The 23,913-nt window shown below is 38.2% G+C and overlaps 1 protein-coding gene across 1 annotated transcript in view; it reads right to left on the minus strand.

Annotated features, from left to right (window-relative positions):
• KIF4A (kinesin family member 4A) overlaps positions 1-23,913 on the minus strand; it is a 130,012-nt gene that overhangs the window by 102,435 nt on the left and 3,664 nt on the right. Inside the window, exons 4-7 of the mRNA XM_021932678.2 lie at positions 20,079-20,269; positions 17,099-17,188; positions 14,238-14,404; positions 13,906-14,000 (exon numbers count right to left, since the gene is read on the minus strand). Of these exons, the coding sequence (XP_021788370.1) occupies positions 13,906-14,000; positions 14,238-14,404; positions 17,099-17,188; positions 20,079-20,269 (543 nt within the window). The remainder of the gene's footprint in view (positions 1-13,905; positions 14,001-14,237; positions 14,405-17,098; positions 17,189-20,078; positions 20,270-23,913) is intronic.

Here is a 23,913-nt window from a genome sequence, read left to right on the forward strand (position 1 = left end):
TATATATTTATGTGTAATATGTATATTATACTTCAATTGAATAATCTACCTATTATCCATCTGTAATCTATTTATAATCTATCTGGCAGTGGCCTAAATATGTTTTATATTCAAAATCACAACAAAAAGTAGGGATAAACTTAACAGAAAATGTACAGCACTCACACTGACTGAAGGGAGAGAAATACTTTGAATAGGTAATTTAATCAGGAATATAAATAGCCTATAAATATAAAAGTATGTTCGACTTCACTAATAACTACAGAAATGAAAGTGAGACACCATTTTTCACTTATCAAATTGGTAATAATACTTAGTAGAGAATTTAGGAAAGTGAATAATCTCATCATTCCTTCATGGGAGTTTGGTAGCATCTGTTTTTAAAAGGTACATGAATTTTGGGAAGACAGTAAGTTGAAAATATTCCAAATCGCCTCTATTCCCAAACCTGATTCATTGACTGTTCTTGAGCCAAGTAGGTGCTGGGGCCAGCCAAAAAAGTAGGTTGCAGGATGGGTCTGAGGCCTGAGAGTAAGGGGTGATGTAGAATTTTTCACCTCTGAAACAGACAAAAGCCCTGGGCTAAGAGTTTGGTGTAGCAGAGCCAAAGCACAAGGATGGAAACATGGTCCATGGTAAAGGCTTGGCCCATACCACTCTGACCTCCTAGGGGGAAAGAATACTGCTTATGTGAGTGTGCCAGGTTCCCCATCTGAAAATGCTAAGAAAACAATGAGATGGGTTGGGTCTTCTCTACCTTGAGACTAAGAAAGCACAAGGAAACAAGAGTACATAGAGGCCTCCTCCTGATGCCTCCTCATGGGTTTGACAAGCTGACTGGCAATATTCCTGCTAGCTCATGGGCAGAAACCACTGTGCTTTTCCCACTCACTGGGCTGCTATGACTTCAGATACTCCAGGATTAGACTTTAGACCCGGAGAGCAGACCAAGGAAAATAACAATACACCTAAAGGGACCCAGAAGCCAAAAAGAACATGCAGAACACTTAGAACAGGACTTTAATGAATAGAGTTGCTGAATGAAACAGACAATTTGCACTTAAAAAGGACTTTAGAACTAAAACAATTAAATACCATTTACCAACAACAATAGCAATTATCATTCCAAAAAATAAAACATTAAAACCATTCTGATTTAAATCAGAAACTAGATTCCCCTGAGGAAAGCAACTTTACTGGTCTAGGGTATATCTGCTGACATTTTTCTCATTGCTAATAAACATAAGAGAATTAAATAAAGGAATAAATATTGGAAGAGATAATTTTCTTCTTACTGACACAATTTGATACCAAGAAAACTCAAGGCTCTAGTTAACAAAACCTATTAGGACAGAGCTATATTATCAAGATGAATTGATCTCACGAATGTAATGTTGAGGGAAAAAAATCAGTTTCAGAAGACACATATACCATGAAACACCTCACGTTAAGTTTAGAAACATGCAAAATGTCACTACATATCATTAAAGGATATAAGAATAAAGAAATTAATGGAAAGGATAAACACCACATTTAGAATGGTGACTAAATTCACCCCTTAGTTTGATACAGCCTGTCCTAATTCCTTACCACTCGACTGACACTGCTCTGACAAAGATCACCCAAAACCTCAATGGACAAATCTGTTTACCTCTTCTCACTAATCACGCTGAAGCATATGACATAGGTGACAGTACTTTTTGTTTATAAAAACTCCTACCTTGGTTATCTAGATACTATGATCCTCCAGTGTCTCTTCAGCTTCTCTCATTGACTCATTTACACTTGGCCCTTAAATATGAGTGCTCCTTGCTCATATTTAGTATTTATTAATATTGTTTAGGCCGGGCACGGTGGCTCAAGCCTGTAATCCCAGCACTTTGGGAGGCCGAGACGGGCGGATCATGAGGTCAGGAGATCGAGACCATCCTGGCTAATACGGTGAAACCCCGTCTCTACTAAAAAATATAAAAAACTAGCCGGGCGAAGTGGCGGGTGCCTGTAGTCCCAGCTACTTGGGAGGCTGAGGCAGGAGAATGGCGTGAACCCGAGAGGAGGAGCTTGCAGTGAGCTGAGATCTGGCCACTGCACTCCAGCCTGGGTGACAGAGCAAGACTCCGTCTCAAAAAAAAGAGCAAGACAAAAAAAAAAAAAAAAATATTGTTTAATATTTACTAGTGGCTTTCATTGTCTAGTCTTTCTCTGCACAACTTTCCTACCCATGGATTCCAAATATTTATCTCTAGCTCAGATGTTGCTTCTAAGCTCTTGTCCTGACTTTCCTATTTCTTCCTGGATTTTTCTAATATGTACTCCAAATCCGACACGTCCAAAATCTTTCCATCTGCTGTCTGCTTCCTATATAGCTATCTCTTGTTTTCTCACTAGCTTCCCTTCAACTCTTGGCATCTGCCACTTGATATAGGACTCAACTGTGATTCTGTCATAAACTTCTTTGCATCACGAGTGAAATCTGACACTTAGGTACATCTTCTTTCCCCCAGTCCGCAGTAATGCAACATGTAACAATATTCTGCCGGGTCATATCCACCCTCTGAAAATATTCCAGAGGGGTTAGCAACTTTCTTAGTTCTTGATAAGTAGAAAATGATTTCCTCTAACAGTGGAGGACTTGCCTTTGACAATGGCAGTTTGGTAGCCAAAGAAAAGTTAATTCCACTGGTAAAAGCCATATCCCTAAAAGCTTCTTCCACCCATGAAGTCTACTTCAAATATTGACAAGCACCTTAGCAAGCTCATAGGGATCTTAGTTCAGCTGAGATTGTATATAAACATCAGTAGAGCCCCTATATTCCTCATTAGCCACACTCAGAGCAAGTAAAAACACAGATAATGGAATTGGTAATTATGAAGAGACTACTATTTACTAAGAATTGCATTAAATGTTTTACAAATATGAGTTCACTTAATTCCCACAACTCTATTGGAGAATATATTCAAATCCTATTTTACAAATGAGGAAATTGAAGCTCTGAAGCTAAGATGGGCAACCCAGAATATGTATGTAAAACCCTCTAACACAATTGAGTAAAATTCCTTTAGAGCCCCTAAAAGTCTTTGAAGAGGCTGCCAAGTGGGAAAGCCACCAACTTCCTGTGAATCCATCACTGGTGGATCACAAACCGTGACATCCTCGAGAGACGGAAAGCAGATCAATCAGACCAACATAAGAAAAAATATGCAGGAGAGAACTGATGTAAAAAGTTGGCAGCAACTGCAGGAGTACTACAGACTTGAAGGTAGTGGATTCAGAAAACAGGAGGAAGCCCTGGGACAATGGTCAAGGTAACTGGTTGTGGTACTGGAGCAGGAGTAGGACCACAGACTAGCAGTCAGTGATATGACAGAAATAAGTCCAAACACACACACAAATATAGAGGGTAAAACTACCTGTTAAAAGAGAACATCATCCCTAAGCAGTTTAATAAAAGGAAAAAAAAATTTAAAAAGAGAGAGTATCAGATTGGGTATAAATGAAAGGATAAATAAATTAATAAAGTCAAGCTACATAGTTTCTGTAAGATAGAGATGGAAAACATACCAGGTAAGGGTTAACAAAGAGAAAGTAGGTGAAGAAATACTTATTAGACAAAACAGATATAATCCTCTAAGAAGACATATGTCATGACATTTTATGCAGTTGGCAACATAGCTTCAAAGTATAAAATATATAAACAAAGAAATACAAGGAGAAGTGGACAAATTATTGGTCATACTATGAGAAAATAACATACTAAGTAAATAACAAGAAAGAACATGAGGATCTGAATAATACAAGTAACAAGCTCATCTAATAGGTATATATAAAACTATATACCCAAGAGAAAATACACTCTTTTAAAATATAAGCAGAATATTAATAAAGACCAAATAAGTATAGGCCAAATTTCAAAAAACACAAATCACATACATTTGTTGAACATACTGCAATACATTAGAAATTGACAACAAAAGGAAAGACAGAAGCACCTTCTAAATAACTCTTAGGTTTGAGAGAAAATGCAAGAGTAAATATCTATTTAGAAATGAGCAGTAAGAGTACTATTTCTCAAAATTATAAGATTAGATTGAAGTGGTACTTAGAGGAGATGTGTAGCTTTAAATATATCTTTTTAGATAAGAACAATTGAAAACAAATGAGACATAGTTAAATGGTATGTGCAAATACAAGATAAAAAATTGGTCTTGAATGTGATTAAGCCTCTAGATCTAACCGCCAATTTATAGGAAATAGAGAATGAAAGTGAAACATGTGAAACTATATAGGCATCCAATTAGCAAAATTCACACTAAGGGAAATTCTACAAGACAACTTGATTTCTTCAATAAACAAATTCCAGGGACCTGAGGGGTAAGGAGAGATGGAGGAGGTACCTATAGATTAAAGGACATTTAGGCCTTGGCTGTGCAGTGGCTCACGCCTGTAATCCCAACACTTTGGGAGGCTGAGGTGGGTGGATCACCTAAGGTCAGGAGTTCAAGATCAGCCTGGCCAACATGGTGAAACCCCATCTCTACTAAAAATACAAAAATTAGCTGGACGTGGTGGTGTGTGCCTGCAATCCCAGCTACTCGGGAGGCTGAGGCAGGAGAATCACTTGAATCTGGGAGGCGGAGGCTGCAGTTAGCCAAGGTCATGCCACTGCACTCCAGCCTGGGCAACAGAATGACACTCTGTCTTTAAAAAAAAAAAAAAAAAAAAAAGACATTTAAAAGACCTATTGAGCAATAACAATGTGTGAACCTTGTTTGGATCCTGATCCAAATTAAAAAAATCTATGAGACAATTAAAAATTTGAACACTGACTAGATATGTAATTTTAAGGCATAAGTATTATTGTTAATTTAATTTTTAGGTGTGTATATATATATATATATATATTTTTTTTTTTTTTAGAGACAGGGTCCTACTCTGTGGCCTATGCTGGAGTGCAGTGGCTCAATCACAGCTCACTACAGCCTCAAACCCCTGGGCTCCAGTGATCCTCCTGCCTCAGCTAGAACTACAGGTATATGCCACCACACCTGGCTATTTTATTTTTGATTTTTGTAGAGATAGTGGGGTCTCGCTATGTTGCTCAGGCTGGTATCAAATTCCTGGTCTCAAGCAATCTTCCTGCTTTGGCCTCCCAAAGTGCTGAAATTATAGGCATGAGCCACTGAACCTGACCTAGGTGATTATATTTTAAGAGTTCTTAATTTCTACAGATACAAACTGAAATAAATAAAACAATATATCCGTGATTTGTTTCAAATAATATCAGAGGGAGAAAGTGGGCGTTATATAGACGAAACAAGACTGGTCATAAATTAGTCATTGTTGAAACTGCATGACAGGTATATTAGGGGAGGCATTCATTATACCATCCTGACCTCTTTGGTATATGCTTGAAAAGCTTTTTTAAAAAAGAGAAGAAAAGAAGTAAACTCAGCTTTCAACCTCAAGAAGCAGTAAAAAGAACATAAAACAAAACAAAATAAAACAACTTAGGAAGAACTCAGTAATAGAGTAATAGTAAAAATTGGAAAACGGTAGAGTTAATTTGTCAAATGTGATAGAAAAAATAGAGAAGATACATAAACAATTGAAATGAAAGTAGAGACATACCTACAGATACAGAGATTAAAACTACAAAGTAAATCTATTTGCAATATTATATTAATAAATTTGACAATCAGACAAAATGAATAATCTTCTTTCTTTTTCTTCTTCTTCTTCTTTTTTTTTTTTTTGGACAGGGTCTCACTCTGTCACCCAGGTTGAAGTGCTGTGGTGCGATCTTGGCTCACTGCAGCCTCGGCCTCTTGGGCTCAATCGATCCTTCACCTCAGTCCCCCGAGTAGCCAGGACTACAGATATGTGCCACCTTGCCTGGCTAATTTTTTATTTTTTGCAGAGACAGGGATCTTACTATATTGCTCAGGCTGGTCTCCAACTCCTGGGCTCAAGTGATCCTCCTGCCTAGGCCTCCCAAAGTGCTGAGATTATAGGTGTCAGCCTCCGTGCCTGGCCAAAATGAACAATTTTCTAAGAAAATATAAATGACCAGAATTGGCTCAAGATATAGAAAATCAAATCTCGAAGAAACCTTCAGAGATAATTTCCGTGTTATATCAACTGTACCAGAGCATACAAAAAACGTAAAAAACTGGAACTCTCACACATTGCTGGGGTGTAAAATGATACAAACCATGTTAGAGAACTGTTAGGCACTTTCTCATAAAGTTAAACACAATGCTTGCCCTCTTCTATTCCTAGGTATTTATCCAAGTGAAATGGAAACATATGTTCACAAAAAGACCTGTATACAAATGTTCAGAGTAGCTTTATTCATAATAGCTAAAAATTTGAGATAACCTAAATTCCCAACAATAGGAGAATAGAAAAACAAATAGTGGTATAATCATAGAATTGAATACTACTCAGCAATACAAAGGAAAATTACTAATCAAAGCAAGAACATGAACAAATCTCAAGAAACACTATGTTGAGCAAAAGAATCTAGGCACGCGCACACACACACACACACACACACAACCATTTTGAGATCTCATTGTAATGAAGTCTAAGAACATGCAAAATTAATCTATGGTGACAGAAGTCAGAAAGTCGTTGCTGGAAGTGGAATGGGGGAAGAATGGATTGACTGGAAAGGGGCACAAGGGAAGTTTCTGGGAAGATGGAATTGTTTTATATGATATTTTTGGTGGTAGATATATGAATGTATATAACTACCAAAACTCAACAAACTAAGCATTTAAGGTATGTGCATTTTACTGTATATAAATTTTTTCTGTTTGTTTTTGAGACAGTCTCACTCTGTCACCCAGCCTAGAGTACAGTGGCGTGATCTTGGCTCATCGCAACCTCCGTCTTGTAGGTTCAAGCAAATCTTGTGCCTCAGCCACCAGAGTAGCTGGGATTACAGGCATGTGCCACCATGCTCCGCTAATTTTTGGATTTTTAGTAGACACAGGGTTTTGCCACGTTGGCCAGGCTGGTCTCAAACTCCTGGCCTCAAGTGATCTGCCCTTCTCGACCTCTCCAAGTGTTGGGATTACAGGCATGAGTCACTGTGCCAGGCCAATTGTATATAAATTTTACTTCAAGAAATAATATATTGAAAAAGATAACTACATGAGGTGATTGATATGCTAATTAGCTTGACTGTGGTAATCATTTCACAAATTATGCATATATCAAAGTATCACATTGTCTAAACATTTACAATTTCTGTTTGTCAATTATACCTCAATAAGGCTGAAAAAGAAAAAAAAGCTATTGCTCCCTAAGTAGCCAATTTTATACATTAAAAAACAGAAAAAATATGTAAGAAGAAATACACACACAAGGCATGAATGAAAAAGATCAATAAAGTTAAAAAATGAGACTGAGGAAAATATATGCAATATATGTAACTAAGGCTTAATATCCAGAATATATAAACAATTCCTACAAATCAACAAGAAAAATACAACATGAAAGAAGAAAAAATAAGCAAAGGGTATGAACATGCAATTCATAGAAATGGAAACAGAAATAGCCAATAACATGCAATATTCAAGACAGGCAAAACTAAAAAGGTCAATAATATCTAATATTGTCAGTAGTATAGAAAAACATCATCATTTTTTGTAGGTAGAGTGGATAAAGAGGCGGACATTTTGGTGTGCAATATTTAATAGTATTTACTCAAACGTGTATGCCCTTCAATCTAACAATTCCTCTTCCAGGTACAAAACAGAGAATACTCTCACATGTTTATCATGTACAAGGCTATACAGTGAGGCATCAATTTCCAATAGCCAGAAATTGGAAAACTGAAATGTCAACCAAAATAGGAATAAACAAGGTAGACTCTATACTGTGGAATCCTATGTAACAGTTTTTTAAATGAAGTAGACTTATATACATGGGATACAAAAAAGATCTCAGGTCAGGCGCGGTGGCTCACACCTGTAATCCTAGCACTTTGGGAGGCTGAGGCAGGCAGATTGCTTGAGCTCAGGAGTTCGAGACTAGCCTGGGCAACACAGTGAAAGCCCATCTCTACTAAAATACAAAAAATTAGCCAGACATGGCAGCATGTGCCTGTAGTCCCACCTGCTCAGGAGGCTGAGGCAGGAGAATTGCTTGAACCCAGGAGGTGGAGGTTGCAGTGAGCCGGGAGGCTGAGGCAGGAGAATTGCTTGAACCCAGGAGGCAGAGGTTGCAGTGAGCCGAGATCATGCCACTGCACTCCAGCCTGGGTGACAGAGTGAGACTCCATCTCTTAAAAAAAAAAAAAAAAAAAAAAAAAAACTCAAAGTTGTATCACGAAGAGATAAAAGCAAGTTGAAAAACAATATGTGTAGCATGATGACATTTATCTTTAAAAACACAGAAACACCAATAAAAAACATATGTATACATGAAAAAATCTTGAATGATACCCACCAGTCAGATGAAAGTGTTCACCTCTGGATTAGGACTGGGTGGTAAATCAAGGTAGATTTTATCTTCATCTGTATTGTTTGTATTTTTATACGAGAATCTATTCATGTATTACTTGTATAATTGAAAGGAAATAAATAAATTAGGCAATGCCCAAACATTTCAAGGTATATAAAAACTATATTACTATATGTACACATACACATATGCACAGAAAAACATCTGGTGAAGATAAACATCAAACTTAATAATCATGGTTAAACAAAAGCCTAGCCAAGAGCTTAAAAGGTCTGGGAAATGAGGTATCATGGGAGGAAGTGGGGATTAAAAAGTTCAGATATATTTCTAAAGGTCTAGAAAGTTGTCTGAATGTATAGGGCTGTCCACATGCTCAGGAAAGGCCTAAAAAGCCCTAAATTTTGCATCTTTGGCTGACTTTGAGACTCTGTTCAAGCAGTGAAGGCTAAAGCAGAGTTGTAAGTACCTGAGTGTTGAAGGCATGCCCAAACACAGACACAAAGCTCTTGGCAAATGCTGGAAGATTTATAGGTTCAAGGCATTTAAGTAACTGAGACCAGTCATCAAGTAACCACTAAATTAACTGAGAAGACACTTCTGTGATGGCAAACTACAGGGAATCCAGTTTACAGAATCAGTCCAGGAAAGTCACTAAACAAACAAAAACAAGTAAGATTTATCCTAGGAATACAAGGTTGGTTTAACATTCAAAAATCAATTAATGCAGTACACCATATCAATAGACTAAAGAACAAAAATAATGTGATCACATCAATAGATGACAAAAAAGCATTTGACAAATACCCATTCATGATAAAAACACTTAACAAACTAGGTGTACAAGGGAACTTCCTCAACCTGGTAGGGCACCTATGAAGAACGAAGACTGAATGCTTGTCCCTTAAGATCAGGAACAAAACAACATTCATTCTCACCACTTTTATTCACCGTTGTGAATAAAACGCTTCTAGCCAGGACAAGTAGGCAAGAAAAAGAAATAAAGGCATCCAGACTAGAAAGAAAGAAGTAAAAGTATCTCTATTCACAGGTGATATGATCTTGTAAATAGAAATCCTAAAGCATCTATTTAAAAAACTATTAGAACTAGTAAGTTCTGCAAGTTTGCAGATACAAGATCTACAAAACTCAATAAACAAATTGAAAATGAAATTAAGGAAACAATTGCATTTACAATAGCATTGGAAAGGATAAAATACTTAGTAATAAATTTAACAAAAGAAGTGTAAAACTTATACTCTGAAAATTAAAAAAAATAATTATCAAAACATATTTAAAAAGAATTAAATAAAAAGAAAGATATTCCAAGCACAGTGGCTCATGCCTATAAACCAGCACTTTGGGAGATAAAGGCAGGAAGATCACCTGAGGCCAGGCATTCAAGACCAGCCTGGGCAAGAAAGTGAAACCCACATCTACAAAAAAAAAAAAAAAAAAAAAAATTAAAAATTAACCAAGAGTAGTGGTACATGCCTATAGTCCCAGTTACTTGGGAGGCTGAGATAGGAAGATTGCTTGAGCCTGGGAGGTTGAAGCTGCAGCCATTGCTTTCCAACCTGGGAAACAGAGTGAGATCCTGTCGCTAAAAAAAAGAAAAAGAGGCCGGGCACGGTGGCTCACACCTATAATCCCAGCACTTTGGAAGGCCAAGGCTGGTGGATCACTTGAGGTTAGGAGTTTGAGACCAGCCTGGCCAATATGATGAAGTCCCACCTCTACTAAAAATACAAAAATCAGCCAGGCATAGTGGCATGTGCCTGTAATCCCAGGTACTTACTTGGGAGGCTAAGGCAGGAGAATAGCTTGATCCTGGGAAGCAGAGGTTGCAGTGAGTCGAAATCACGCCACTGCACTCCACCCTGGGAGACAGAGTGAGACTGTCTCAAAAATAAAATAAAATAAAATAAAATAAAGATAAAAATTAAAAATTTGAAAAAATTTGAAAAAGAAAAAGAAAGACATCTGATGTTCAAACATTTGCAAGACTTAATATTGTTAAGATGGCAATACTTTCCAAGTGGATCCACAGATTCAGCGAAATCTCTATAAAAATCCCAGCTGGCTTCTTTGCAGAAATTGACACGTTGAACCTAATATTCATATGGAAATGAAAGGGACCCAGAATAGCCAATACAATCTTGAACAAGAACAAAGTTGGAGGACTCACACTTCCCAATTTCAAAACTTACCACAAAGCTACAGTAATGAAGACATAAGGCGTAAGGCATACAGATCAAAGGAATAGAGACCAGTTGCTTCTTGACAAGTATGCCAAGACAATTCAATGGGAGAAAGGATAGTCTTTTCAACAAACAATGCTGGGATAACTGTATATACAGATGCAAAAGATTGAAACTGGACCACTCTTCACATCATATGCAAAAATTAACTCAAAATGGGTCAAAGCCTAAATGTGATATGAAAGGACATTCTTCCAAAAGATATATAAATTGCCCATGACCACATGAAACAATGTTCAACATCATTAGCCATTGGTGAAATATAAATAAAAACCACAATGAGATACCACTTTGTACCCACTAGGATAGCTATAATTAAAAAGGCATAATAACAAGCAAATCTGATGGCCTAGGAGTTTGAAAAATAAATAAGTAACAAGTGAAAATGTGGAGATACTGGAACCCTTATATATTGCTGGTGAGAACATAAAATGATGTTGTTGTTTTGAAAAACAGTGTGATGGCAGTTCTTCAAAAGGTTAAACATGGAGTGACTATATGACCCAGTAATTCCACTCATAGGTATGCACTCAAGAGAAATGAAAACAGGTCTACAGAAAAACTTATACACAAATGTTCATTGTAGCATTATTCATAATAACCCAAAATGAAAACAACCCAAATGTCTATCAAGGGATGAATGGATAAATAAAAACATGGTATTTCCATACAATGGAAGATTGTTTGGCAATAAAACAGAATTAAGTACTGATACATGCTACAATATGGATGAACTGTGACATTACGCTATGTGAAAGAAGCCAGTCACAAAAGACCATATATTGTATAATTCCATTTATATGAAATGCCCAGAATAGGCAAATCAGCAGAGACAGAGGATTGGTTATTGCCTAGGATGAGAGGTGAGGAACATATACTGGGGGGAAATAAGGAGTGAATGCTAATGGGTATGGATTTCTTTCTGAGGTGATGAAAATATTCTACAATTTATTGTGGTGATGGTTATACAACTCCTTGTGAATATACTAAAAATCAGTGAATTGTATACTTTAAAAGGGTGAGTGCTATGGTACGTTAGTTATATAATTATATCTTCTATTTTTTTAAAAAAATTAGACAGAGTTACCATATGACCTAGCAATTCCATTCCTAGGTATATACCCAAGAGAAATGAAAACATTTGTCCCCATGAAAATTTACACACACAAGTTCGTAACAGAGAAAACTGGATATGACTGATGAATGAACAACCATAATGTGGCATATCCATACAATGGAATATTGTTCAGTAATAAAAAGAAATGAGGCCGGGTATGGTGGCTCACGCCTGTAATCCCAGCACTTTGGGAGGCCGAGGCGGGTGGATCACTTGAGGTCCGGAGTTCAAGACCAGCCTGGCCAACATGGTGAATGAAACCCCATCTCTGCTAAAAAATACAAAAATTAGCCAGGCATAGTGGCACATGCTTGTAACCCCAGCTATGGGAGGCTGAGGCAGTAGAATTGCTTGAACCTGGAAGATGGAGGTTGCGGTGGGCCAAGATCGTGCCACTGCACTCCAGCCTGGGCAACAGAGTGAGACTCTCTCTCTCTCCAAAAAAAAATGGTATGAAGTACTGATATATGATGCAACATGGATGAACCTTGAAAATCTTAGGTTAAGCCAGTCACAAAAGACAATATATTGTATGATTACATTTATATGAAATGTAGGTTAAGTGGTTGCCTAGGGCCAGGGAAGGGGGTAGGAATGGGGAGTGATTGCTGATGAATATGGGGCTTCTCCTTGGGATGATAAAATGTTCTAAAATTAGATTATGATGATGATTGTACAACTGTGAATATACTAAAATCCACTGATACGTATAGTTTAAATGGGTAATGTTATAGTATGTAAATTATATCTCAATAAAGCTGTTAAATAAAACAACTTGGAACTGAACACCTAAAAGAAGATGAAGAAAGCATAACAGCCTTTAAAAATAGTCTTAGCAAAGCTAAATCTCAAGTGCAAACATAGAACAAAAAGGGTACTTTGAATGACACTCAGAACAAAAAGCTGAATAAGGAAGAAACAGGTCTGCACTCAGTGGCAGCAGTATAATAATGATAAATGATAGAAGTAAAATTCCTCGATTACTATTTTTCCTTCTGCCTTCTCAGTTCCCAAGAGAGAAATGAAGCTCAATATGAGTAAAGAGGTAGTAAGCGTAAACCCAACTGCTTTAATAAGAGTTCAAATATCTTGGACCAGATGAATTATAGCTAAGGGAACAGAGAGTAATTTCAAATGAGACTGCTGAAGCTATGTCAACGATCTTTGACGAATCACAAAGAAATATGTTCCAGAAGACTGGGCAGATGCAATTTCAATTTTCAAAACAGGGATAAAAGTTAATTCCATAAATTACCAACAGTGGGTTTGATATAAGTCTAGAGTGGATTATTACAGAGACAGCATGCAAGAGCCTAGAAACAGAAGAATAAGCACTAGAAGCCAACCTTGAATTCACCAAGAAAAAGCACTTTAGGTTAAAAACCCTTATTTCTTTTTTGTATTGTTACTAAGCTGGTAGCTATGAGAAATACAGTAGATACGGTATATCTGGATTTAGCAAGGCATCTGATGAACTATTTTATGATATCCTTAAGAACAAAATTGAGATATATGAGCTGGATGTTAATTTTTATTAGAGAGATTAATAATCACTTGAAGATCATTCCCAAGGCATGCAGATTACCAGGTCACTATCATGTTAGAAGAAGGTTTCTAATAACATACATCACAGGGTTCTTCTAGCCTTAGGAATTTCATCACTTTTCAAATTCAACAACTTGAATAAAGGCATGGAAATTGTGCTGAGGTTTATATGTGACAATATCTGGAAGAGATGGTGAATACTTAAAACGACAGAATCAGGATACTGATTTTAATTATAAATAGTTGGGGTAAAACAAAACAAAATAAAACTAAAACTAAAACTTGCCTGGACCAGGTGAAATCAAACCAAGGGCCAGATCCAAATCTCATACCTGAATTAGAGAATGAGTGCAAGGGAAAGAAACAATTTTTCACTATTTCTAAAGTCAGCCTCAAATCTAAATCGTAGTTACTGTTAGAATGTGATCTCAAATCCCAGTCGAAACACCACCAATACCAACAAGAGTACTAGAACTGTTTATCTACAACTGTGACCTTAATTACTCTCTTACCCTCTTTTAGACGATCCCCTTCAGCCTTGGTTTTCTTCTGTCTTTCTGATCCAGCAAGGTCTACAAGATGCAGCTTGGAGCGAAAGCTGCTATTCCTGTGATAATGAAAGGAAGACACAGTGAGAATGGTACAGAAGCTTGAGACTAGCTGAGTATCAAAGCTGACCTGTCAGCTCTCATTTTCTTTCAAGTCAGTCAAAGTGGCTCCATTAGTCACTCGTGCTCACAATACTGATGTCTGACGATTTGCCAAATCAATTGAAGAAGCAGCCTAATGTTTAACCTTAATAGAACTAATACTAAAAATCTTGACTCTTTAAATTGTAACTTACTTGTCACTTTTCTTTCTTTGCTCTATGGAGATTGTAAAGATGGCATGAGATCGGGACGACTGGGAGTTCATAGCCGTGGAGGCCACAGTCCTAGAGTTGTTGCCCTGCTCCAAACAGGAAACAGTATCCAAGGCAACTAAAACAGTCTTCTCAGTGAGTCCCACAATCTAATTGCAAGAAAGAGAAAATTCCCTTATGATTTATACTTCAAATGCTTGGTCAGAAATATACGGATTTCTGGTTTAAAAAATGCCTTGATGCTCTAGTAGAACCTCAAATAGAATAGTCATGGTGATAAGAACTGCTTTAACTAGCAACTCTGTGAAGATAGCTGGAAACCAAGGTCTCCAATCTTCCTTAGGAACTTCAGAAACAAGGGTGCCAGTCAATACTGGAGCTAGAAAAGATCTCAAGATTTTAGGGTAGTAATGGCTATGTGCCTTCCAAGGAACCCCAAGTGAAGTTAATTTTGGTCCCAAGGAGAGCAAGTACAGCACAAACAGTGATGGCATTTCTCTTTGTTACCTTCACCTCTATCTGACCCCATGCTCCTCTCTGTACCTCTGATTCATTTTAAACCTCATTTTCACTAGAGGAAATAGCATGGTACAGTCTCCACCGGATTAGGAAGCCAGGAAAACAGGGCCCCAGGCTTAGTATTGTATTTACCTGGGAGAACTTATACAAGTTGAATCTCTTGGAGCCTCTGAGGTGATTGGACTAGAGGCTTATGAACTCTTTTCTAGCTCCAATATGCTATAATTTTATTACTTCATAGCTCCCAAACTTACTTCTGTGGCCCTAATTTCTAGTCTTTTATTTCTAATGATCTACTACTTATACTCTGAAATCAGTCAATTATAAACCAAATTCATCTTCTTCCCACAAACACTAATTCTCTCTACTATAATACTTCTCCATTTCTATTAATCTTGTCTCATATTCTCAAAAACTCACATCGCCTTCAACTCCTCCCACTCCTCCATATCCTGTCTATCACCAACTACTAGTCATTCTCCTTTTGAATCCATCACTTCCTTTTCCTTTACACATCTACTTGCCTAGTTCAGGCCCATATTACTTCACACCTAAAAAATAAGCAACAGTTTCCCCAACTGGTCTTCCTCATCCTAGTCTTTCTCCTTTTCAATCCATTTCTGTTTGGTTTTCCTAAAATGTCACCAACCTACTAAGCCCTGTGCTAGATAATGAAGATACAAAGAGATTTCCAAGTACTCCCCTGACCTCCAGGTTAGGGTGAATTCCTTATAAGAATGAATTCACATATCACTTGTAACAGAGTTGGAGAGATACACACATAAGATAAAAACTTGGTAAAAGTAGCCATAGTAATCCCTCACTCAGAAGTTTTACATAGTTTATATATGGTTCACAGGGATAGAAACTAAGCTCTTTAGCCCGGCTTCATAATCTGGTCCTAACATATCCCCTGTTACTTCTCAGCCCAAATCCTCTAATCCAGACAGACTTGTGTAGTCTTATTACCCTCAGGTGTATATTTTCTGCTTTCCTGCTAAAGCTATTCCTTACCATAAGAATATCCTTGTTTATTTTCTCTACCATTTAAAGCCTATCCATCTCATCTGAAGAGTGTTTACAAACTCGTCCTTACCAATTTGTGTCAGGAACTTATACTTCCCTGTATTGCAAATCTCACCTCAAACAACTCTTAGGACTTAATTCCTGCCTTAACATGGGGCACATAAAAGATCTTGAAACAGGGTCAAGTGCTGGCTCAGTACAATAGCATGTATTTTGTCCAGATTTCTTATCCTCACTATCCAAATCATCTTTGTATATTCCAAGCTCATCAGGGCTGATCCTTTAAACCTTGCATTAGTAGCTGGCTAACAACTTAATGCCCCAGAAAAAAAAAATCAGCAGCACAGGCACTTGCCCCTCACTGGTACCCCAAATCTTCAACTTTCTTTTTTTTTTCTTTGTGCAAGGGAAGAAGGGAAGGAGGAGTAAGATATTATTCCAAGTTTTCTCAAAGTACTACCTAGTCTCATCTACTTCCAGCCTCTGATTTTCCCACTCCTGAATACTCAAGCTCTGCCTGTTTTCAACACTGACTTCTGGATCTGGCTCACTCCCACATAGGAAACTCTCAATTTTGCCTCACATTTTCTGTTCAGTTCTAGCTCCTCATCTTGCATCTATACCATCTAACAGAAGATTCTCAAATAAGCTATCTCTTCTTCCTATGATACTTACATGTTTTAAAAATTATATATTGTTTAACTTTTCAATTTTAAAAATATCATCCCAAAGCCCAGCACAATGTCTATTACAGTACTGTCCAATAGAATTTTCTATTGGATATAGATATGTTCAATCATATCCATGCATTAGTAGCTGGCTAACAACGACCCAGAAGAAAATACATGAATATGTTCTGCATCTATCTGTGCTCTCCAATATGGTTACCACTAGCCATATGTAGCTATCAAGCACTTGATATGTGGCTAGTGTGCCTGAGGAACTGAATTTTTAAAATTTTATTCCATTTTAATTTGTTTAAATTTAAATAGTCACTTGTGGCTAGTGGCTAACATACTGGACTGCTCAGCCTTAGAACTCTGTAAATAATATTTAGTTGATATTAGCATTCCTCTAGGTAACAGGAAGGTGACAAAACTGAATGTGAGTCCTTCCTTGCTCCCCCACAAGAGCTCCCATCTAGAAATTTTAGATTAACAAAGGGACTTAGGACCACACAAAACCTGACTCAGATGATAGTAGTCATTTAAAACCACAGTGGCAGATAAAAGGGATGTGAACTTTAGTATTATAATTGCTAAAATTTTTTAATAACATCAAATGAGAGACAAACACACCTTTATGCCTTCCTTAGGATCCTCCCGTATATTTATTTGAGCTTTCTCACGAGATGGGCATAGAAGATCCAAAATTTCTTCATTGTAAATCTGATATTGTTGAAAATAAAGTGGCAAAAACAAGATGTTAACAGTGGTAATCTCTGGGTGGTGAGATCATAGGTAATTTTAAAAATTATTTGTGACTTTCTACATTTAAAAATTTGTTCATAATGAACATGTATTACTTGTAGAATTAAGAAAAGGACCGTAACCCTATAGGTAATTACTTGATGTTTTATAAGAATGAATTCACGTATCACTTGTAGCAAAATTGAGATTGCTTTTTATTATTATTATACTTTAAGTTCTAGGGTACATGTGCCCAACATGCAGGTTTGTTACATACATATACATGTGCCATGTTGGTGTGCTGCACCCATTAACTCGTCATTTACATTAGGTGTATCTCCTAATGCTATCCCTCCCCGCTTCCTCCAACCCATGACAGGCCCCGGTGTGTGATGTTCCCCTTCCTATGTCCAAGTGTTCTCATTATTCAATTCCCACCTATGAGTGAGAACGTGCAGTATCTGGTTTTTTGTCCTTGCGATAGTTTGCTCAGAATGATGGTTTCCAGCTTCATCCATGTCCCTACAAAGGACATGAACTCATCCTTTTTTATGACTGCATAGTATTCCATGGTGTATATGTGCCACATTTTCTTAATCCAGTCAATCATTGATGGACATTTGGGTTGGTTCCAAGTCTTTGCTATTGTGAATAGTGCCATAATAAACATACGTGTGCATGTGTGTTTATAGCAGCATGATTTATAATCCTTTGGGTATATACCCAGTAATGGGATGGCTGGGTCAAATGGTATTTCTAGTTCTAGATCCTTGATGAATCGCCACACTGTCTCCCACAATGGTTGAACTAGTTTACACTCCCACCAACAGTGTAAAAGTGTTCCTATTTCTCCACATCCTCTCTCTTAAGACAGAGTCTCTTAGGAACAGCAGACACATGAAAAGTTACATGGCAACACAAATTCAGTTCTTTGATGGCATCATAATAGCATTACATTAACCCATTTTGTTAAAATGTGAATAACAGGTACATAGATGGGGGTGGATGGAAAAGGAAGAAGTGGTAGCTAATATTTCAACAGGAAACAGAATTGTAAGTACTTACAACAGTGTTTAGCACATATAAGCACTACATTTGTTTGCTATTACAGCTATTGCTATTATTTAACATATCATGATCTGGAGTTATTTTGATACTCAATTATGTTGGCCACAACTAGGTTAATCAAGAGACTTGAGAAGGCTAATCTAGCTGAGCACAGTCACTCACGCCTATAAACCCAGCACTTTGGGAAGCCAAAATGGGAGGATCACTTGAACTCAGGGGTCCATCACCAGCCTGGGCAACATAGTGAGACCCTGTCTCTACAAAAATTTAAAAATTAGCCAGGCGAAGTGGCATGCGCTTGTAGTCCCAGCTGCTTGGAAGGCTGAGGTGGGGTGGGAGGATCGCTTGAGCAGGAGCTGGAGGCCCCAGTGAGCTATGATTCTGCCACTGCACTCCAACCTGTGAGAAAGTGGGACCCTTTCTCAAAATAAATAAATAAATAAATACAATTAAAAACTGCCTTTAAGGTCTCACTCTGGGGCTCAAGCAATCCTTCCACCCTGCCTCAGCCTCCTGAGCAGCTGGGACTGCAGGCATGCACCACCTCACCTGGCTAATCTTTAAATTTTTTGTAGAGACAAGATCTCACTGTGTTGCCGAGGCTGGTCTCAGATCCCTGGGTTGAAGTGATCCTCCCGCCCTGGCCTCCCAAAGTGCTGGGATTACAGGCACGAACCACCAGGCCTGGCCAAGAAGGCTAATCTTAATGATGTAATCCTCTGTCTTCCAGTTCTACATCTCTTTACCTGTTAGCATGTTGAGATTGAACTTCAGGATAAAGTATTCACATACAATTTATAATTGCATGCTTAAATTATATAAGTTTAATTATTACCCCCTAAAGGATAAGACATCACTGCTATGGAACCAACTAGCTAGCTTCCCAGAAGCCATCAGTTCCCTAAACATGTGTTTTTGGTGTTATGAAGTTAGATATAATCGGCCAGTCTACAACTATACTAATATACACTAGAACACAAACTCCCATAAGGGCTAGAATTTTTGTTTTGTTCACTGATATATACCAAGTACCTCATATACCCAAGTGCCCAGAATTGGGCCTGGCACATGGTACGTTCTCAATAAATATCTGTTTACACACTCTATCACCACTTATACAGTTCAATATTTCAGCTGGTTTTTATAATATTCTTCATGAGGCAACAGCATTATCATTTAAGTCTCAAACAGTAAAGGGAAATCAAACACTCTTCTGCAGACTCTACAGGTAATCAGTAACAGAGGCCAAAATCCTATCTGCCAGGCGTGGTGGCTCATGCCTGTAATCTGAGCACTTTGGAAGGCCGAGGCGGGCGGATCATGAGGTCAGGAGATCAAGACCATCCTGGCTAACACAGTGAAACCCCGTCTCTACTAAAAATACAAAAAATTAGCTGGGTGTGGTGGTGGGCGCCTGTAGTCCCAGCTACTCGGGAGGCTGAGGCAGGAGAATGGCATGAACCCGGGAGGCGGAGCTTGCAGTGAGCTGAGATCACACCACTGCACTCCAGCCTGGGCAACAGAGCGAGACTCTGTCTCAAAAAAAAAAAAAAGAATTCCTATCATCCTTTTATATGGCAATGCCAATTCCTCCAACAATCAAATTAAACAGACTATTCTAACACCAAGGAAAGAACTGGGTGGGTGGGAGCCAGATCCAACTGAGTCAGTAAGTTTTCTCTATCAATTCATTAAAATGCAACTTACTAATTTGAGTCATGTCAGGAAAAACCTGATTTGGATTTATTTTTCGACCCACAGACAATTTCGAATTCAGAATAATTAAACGTAAATTGCTTACCTCTAAGTAAGACACTTTCAGAGTAAATTCAAAGTCACTCTTTTTATCAATTTCTTTGAACAGCAGTTGTATTACCCTAGGAATAACCCCAACTGTTGGTTCATTCTCTTGCTCTGCAGTGTATGCACCTCCCATCGAATAGGTTTTTCCAGAGCCAGTCTGCCCATAGGCCAGGACCGTTGCATTATATCCTGGCAAAATAGATGTCACATGCATAGTGGTGTTTAAACATTTTCATCTAATCAATATACTCCATTTCCTTCAGCAATTATTTGTAATAAAACTGAGATTGCTCTCTTGATACAGTCTCTTAAGAATGGCAGACACAAAGTAAAGTTCTATGGGTACCATGACCTTGCACTACTCAAAATAAGCAAAAAACAAACACAGAAAAACAAAACAAAACCCAACCCTAAAATGTGTCCCCCTAGTGATAGCCCTTAGAAGCTAGGAAATCAAACACTTAAAGATATGACTGACTAAATGAAGGTGGCCAAGCCACTGTCAAAAGTCATTTGGAGCTTGAAAATTCTGTCTTCCTACCTTAAGCAATTTTAAATTACAGAAATTAAATTAAAGGAAAAGAAAGGATTCTGGCATGTATTTTCTTGATTAACAGTATTTATCTGAAAAGGAAACAACATTGTTTTTTACAGTCAACGAAAGCATCTACTTTATATCTGAACTCTCAGAATGCATCTGGACCATATTATCAGACTCCTTACAGAAATATCATCATTTAAGCATAATTCAATGTGATATATGTCCTTTGCTTTTATTGAGAATTGATAAAGACTCATCCATTCAGGAGCCAGGTTCTGTGACTCATGCCTGTAATCCCAGCACTTTGGGAGGCTGAGGCAAGTAGACTGCTTTAGCTCAGGAGTTTAACATTAGACTGGGCAACATGGTGAAACCCCGTCTTTACTAAAAATACAAAAATTAGCAGGGCATGGTGGCGGGTGCCTACAATCCCAGCTACTTTGGAGGCTGATGCAGGAGAATCACCTGACCCTGGGAGGCAGAGGTTACAGTGAGCCTTGGTCAAGCCACTGCACTCCAGCCTAGGTGACAGAGCGAGACCCTGTCTCAAAAAAAAAAAAAAAAAAAAAGAATCATTTATTCAAAGATGTTCACAATATAGTTAACTGAAAAAAAAAAGCAGCTTAAAAATAATTGTTAAATATCAGTGTATGGACAGGAAAAGTTCAAAAGTATATGCATTATTAACATTTTGATGTTTACCTCTGAGAAACAGGATGGTAAATTTTTTTTTTTTTTTTTGAGATGCAGTCTCGCTCTGTCACCCAGGCTGGAGTGCAGTGGCGCGATCTCAGCTCACTGCAACCTCCACCTCCCAGTTCAAGCAATTCTCCTGCCTCGGCCTCCCGAGTAGCTGGGATTATAGGCGCACACCACCATGCTCAGCTAATTTTTTGTATTTTTAGTAGAGATGGGGTTTCACTGTGTTAGCCAGGATGGTGTTGATCTCCTGACCTTGTGATCCTCCCAGCTCGGCCTCCCAAAGTGCTGGGATTACAGGTGTGAGCCACTGCACCAAGCCAAAGGATGGTAAATATTTTGTGTTTTCTTTTCCCCCATTTGTATTTTTTAAATTATTAAATAGAAGGCACTATTGAACAGAGGCTTTTTCGTTATCACTTATGTTATCAGTACTGTCTGCAGAAAGACCCATAAAGTATGTTTCTGTTTGAGTTTATTGGCCAGGCGTGGTGGCTCACGTCTTTAATCCCAGCACTCTGCGTGGCCAAGGTGGGCAGATCACTTGAGGTCAGAGTTTGAAACCAGCCTGGCCAACATGGCAAAACCCTGTCTGTACTAAAAACACAAAAATTAGCTGGGTGTAATGGTGGTGCCTGTGGTCCCAGCTACTGGGGAGGCTGAGGCAGGAGAATTGCTTGAACCCAGGAGGCGGAGGTTACAGTGAACCGAGATCACGCCACTGCACTTCAGCCTGGGCCACCGAGGGAGATTCAGTTTCAATAAAAAGTATATTTCTGTTTGGGCTTAGTTCTGGTAAAAATGTTTATTTTGTAGATTAGTTTTTATATTTTCTCTTGTCAGATAATCCAAATTACTAGTTACTCAGCACTCCCTCTCCCCATTTTTTTGAGACAAGGTCTCACTCTGTCACCCAGCCTGGAGCGCAGTGTGTGCAATCACAGCTCCGCCTCCCAGGCCCAAGTGATCCTCCCACCTGAGCCTCCAGGAGAGTTAGGACTACAGGCACGCGCCACTACGCCCAGCTAATTTTTTTGTATTTTTTGGTAGAGACAAGTTTCGCCATGTTGGCCAGGCTGGTCTCGAACTCCTGACCTCAGGTGATCCACCCGCCTCAGCCTCCCATAGTACTGAGATTACAGGTTTGAGCGACCATGCCCGGTGGGCATTTTCGTTTTATCCCATAAATTCAAAGTTTAGATTGAAGCTAGAGGAAGATAAACAACTGCAGCAAGATTTTATAAAGAAACAATTAGACAATAGATAGGTTATTCTCACTTTAACTTCAAATGTTACAGTCGTGTGCCATATAATAGCATTTCAATCACGTGGAATGTATTTACGATGGTGAAAAATTCCTGTTACTTCTTGACTTAGCCATTATAACACTGCAGTGCAACATGTTACATGTTTGTGTTGATGGTGGGGTAAAGAAACCTACTTCACTGCAGGTCATATAAAAGTATAGCACATATAACTATGTACAGTATGTAATGCTTTATAATAATAAATGATTGTTACTAGTTTATGTGTTTAGTATACTATACCATACTTTTTATCATTTTAAGAGTATACTCCTACTTATGATAAAGAAAGTTAACTGTAAAACAGCCTCAGGCAGGTCCTTCAGGAGGTATTCCAGAAGAAGATATTGTTGTCATAGGAAATGACAGCTCTATGGATGTTAGTGTCCCTGAAGACTTTCCAGTAGGACAAGACGTGGAGGTGGAAGACAGTGATATTGAAGATCCTGGCCCTGGGTGGGCCTAGGCTAATGTGCATGTTTGGGTCTTAAACAAAAAGTTTAAAAAGTAAAAACATATATTTTTTTTAAAAAAAGAAAAAAGAGGCCGGGCGCGGTGGCTCAAGCCTGTAATCCCAGCACTTTGGGAGGCCGAGATGGGCGGATCACGAGGTCAGGAGATCGAGACCATCCTGGTTAATATGGTGAAACCCCGTCTCTACTAAAAAGTACAAAAAAAAAACTAGCCGGGCAAGGTGGCGGGCGCCTGTAGTCCCAGCTACTTGGGAGGCTGAGGCAGGAGAATGGCGTGAACCCGGGAGGCAGAGCTTGTAGTGAGCTGAGATCTGGCCACTGCACTCCAGCCTGGGCGATAGAGCGAAACTCCGTCTCAAAAAAAAAAAAAGAAAGAAAGAAAAAAGCATACAGAATAAAGATGTAAAGAGTGAAAATGTTTATTCAGCTGTGCAATGTATTCGTGTTTAAAGCTAAGCATTATTACAAATAAGTCAAAAAGATTAAAAAAATTAAAGTTTATAAAGTAAGAAAGTTATAAGCAGCTAAGGTTATTATTGAAGAGAGAAAAAATGTTTAATAAATTTAGTGTAACCTAAGTATCCAGTGTTTATAAAGCCCACAGTAGTATACAATAACGTCTTAGGCCCTTACATTCACTCACCACTCATCACTGACACACTCAGAGCAACTTCCAGTCCTGCAAGCTCCATTCACGGTAAGTGTCCTATACAGGTGTACCAGCTTTTACCTTTCATATTGTATTTTTACTTCACCTTTTCTATGTTTAGATCACAAATATTTTCCACGGTGTTACAAGTGCCTACAGTATTCAGT

This window comes from Papio anubis, chromosome X (genome assembly GCF_008728515.1).
Source record: "Papio anubis isolate 15944 chromosome X, Panubis1.0, whole genome shotgun sequence".
Taxonomy (NCBI): Eukaryota; Metazoa; Chordata; class Mammalia; order Primates; family Cercopithecidae; genus Papio; species Papio anubis.